The sequence below is a fragment of the Antrostomus carolinensis genome, unplaced genomic scaffold (assembly GCF_000700745.2).
Source record: "Antrostomus carolinensis isolate BGI_N321 unplaced genomic scaffold, ASM70074v2 scaffold36034, whole genome shotgun sequence".
NCBI lineage: Eukaryota > Metazoa > Chordata > Aves > Caprimulgiformes > Caprimulgidae > Antrostomus > Antrostomus carolinensis.
This window is the reverse complement of record NW_010309340.1, coordinates 1,021-3,537: the sequence shown is the minus strand read 5'-3', so window position 1 is coordinate 3,537 and position 2,517 is coordinate 1,021. Positions and strand designations below refer to the sequence as shown.

Sequence of the window (2,517 nt, the reverse complement as noted above, 5' to 3'; positions counted from 1 at the left end):
GGGGGCCAGCCACTCTCCACCAGAGAACGTTTGATGACGGCCTGAAGCACCGCGTCCGGCGTGGAAATCATCCCACCCCACCGTGTCACCCGGGCTGGCTGCAGGGAGTTCACCCACCTGGTGACAGATATGGGGACAAATGGTCAGTCTGGCATGTTTTTGGTGGCTCCAACCAGCCTTGAGGAGCTGGTCCCCTCTGGTGACAGATATGGGGACAAATGGTCAGTCCCTGTGGCCAGTTCCTCTCGTGGGCGTTCTCGATCAGCTCGTTGATGATGGACGTGGGCCAGCCACTCTCCACCAGAGAACGTTTGATGACGGCCTGAAGCACCGCGTCCGGCGTGGAAATCATCCCACCCCACCGCGTCACCCGGGCTGGCTGCAGGGAGTTAACCCACCTGGTGACAGATATGGGGACAAATGGTCAGTCTGGTATGTTTTTGGTGGCTCCAACCAGCCTTGAGGAGCTGGTCCCCTCTGGTGACAGATATGGGGACAAATGGTCAGTCTGGTATGTTTTTGGTGGCTCCAACCAGCCTTGAGGAGCTGGTCCCCTCTGGTGACAGATATGGGGACAAATGGTCAGTCTGGAATGTTTTTGGTGGCTCCAACCAGCCTTGAGGAGCTGGTCCCCTCTGGTGACAGATATGGGGACAAATGGTCAGTCTGGAATGTTTATGTTTTTGGTGGCTCCCACCAGCGTTGAGGAGCTGGTCCCCTCCGCACCAGGGATTGAAACTGGATGGGGAAGGTCTCCATTTCCCCACCCACCCCTCCTCTGTTTTCACCCCCAAACAGGACCCAGCTGCAGGGTTCAGCTCTGCCACCCCCTCCCCAGAGGGATGGGAAGAAAGGACGAGGTGAGAAGCTGCTTCCTCTGGCCTTTCTCCCAAGGAGGAAGGAACTTGGCAGCTTCCTGCGGGTGGGCAGGATGTAAGTGGAAGAATGAGAATGCTCCAAAGCCATTGTGCAGCAGCTGACGTGCTGCCCCCCACCACAAACACCCCACAAACACCCTTTGTTTTTGTCAAGCATTTTCTTCTCAACCTGCATCTTTGCTTCGGAAGGTGCTTCACCCCCCTCCTCAAATCCATCAGCGAAGCTGGTGGATTCCCAGCTCTGCTCCCAGCCTGACCCAGGGCTCCCCAGCTCCTCCCTGATCATCAGAAGCACCAGCACTTACTCCAGGATCTCATTGTACTCGATGGTTTCCTCCAGGTTCTGCAGGTTGGGGTTGACGCTGCGGATGGCGCGCATGTAGGCCTTCAGCAACTGAATGTCCCGTTTCTACAACAGGCAGGACACAGAGAGGGGGGTTTGTAAAACAGAGTCACCACCGTGGTTACACACCCCAGGAGCAGACCCCAGCGCAGTGACATGGAGTCCCAGGAGCTGGATGAGGTGCAGGAGAGCAGCAGAGCCCCACCTGCAGCCCCTTTCTTCATCCACAAACCTTTTATTGGTGTTTGATGTTCACCTAGGTGACACTGACCTGATCCTTCCCATGAGAGACCCCCCTCTGTGGGACCCCTCCTCACACACACATGGACCTACCTGCTCAGCCAGCTGATGTTTGTGCTCTGCTGAGGTCTTCTCCAGCTCGGCGATTCTCGTTTGCTGCTGCTGCACCACGGATCTTAGATGTTTAATGCAGTTGTGGTTGGGCAGCTCATCTTTGGGCATTTCCAAGCTGGGGAGTGTTACAAAAAAAAAGGTGGAGGCCCCACATTAAGGAGAGTGACACACCAGAGAGCTTGGCATAAGCACATCAACAGTCTCCAGAACAGATCTGGCCTTGGAGGACTTGCCAAGAGGATGAGGAAGGTCAGCACCATCACCTCTGACAGCTGTAGGAAGGCCTGGTCCCTACCTGCTGTACCATGAGACACCAAATGGGCTGGGGCCTACAGGAACAAACCACCACAAGGTTGGCAAACAATGAGGATTTTCCTCCTCCAAAGTCATCAGGGCTCAGAACCAGCCCCACACCAGACAGCCCACGAGCCTCATCCAGTCTCTGACTTCATCCAAGGAGATCTGATCGTCTCCAAGCCAAGAGTCAGTCACCACCTGGCTGGATGCTCACAACACGTGAGTGGGAAGGAGCACCCAGAGCAGGTGCCGAGGCCAGACCAGCCACCCACCGCTCCTGGCTTTCCATGACATGCAGGAGGGAGCAGAGCTCATGTTGGAACTTGTCCCCAGGAGCTGGGATGGCTCTGGGCAGGGTCACAACAGCTCCAGTACCCCGTTTCCAGCAGCCAATTGATATCTAAACCCCAGCAACAAGCTGAAGAGCCTGGGATTTTGAACCAAGTTTAAAAGGAAAGGGTTTGACTAAAAATCCTTCCCAATCCTTTCCCCAGCACCATGACCTTCAAAGCCCTGCTACCCCTGGAGCTCTGCATCCATAGAATCAGAGAATGGTTTGGGTTGGGAGGGACCTTAAAGACCATCCAGTTCCAACCCCCCTGCCATCAGCAGGGGCACCTTCCACTAGACCACGTTTCTCAAAGG

The 2,517-nt window shown here is 55.6% G+C and overlaps 1 protein-coding gene across 1 annotated transcript in view; it reads right to left on the bottom strand.

Annotated features, from left to right (window-relative positions):
* Window positions 1–2,517, bottom strand: part of RNF41 (ring finger protein 41) — a 3,560-nt gene that overhangs the window by 255 nt on the left and 788 nt on the right. Inside the window, exons 2-4 of the mRNA XM_010166093.1 lie at window positions 1,555–1,690; window positions 1,184–1,287; window positions 254–398 (exon numbers count right to left, since the gene is read on the bottom strand). Of these exons, the coding sequence (XP_010164395.1) occupies window positions 254–398; window positions 1,184–1,287; window positions 1,555–1,690 (385 nt within the window). The remainder of the gene's footprint in view (window positions 1–253; window positions 399–1,183; window positions 1,288–1,554; window positions 1,691–2,517) is intronic.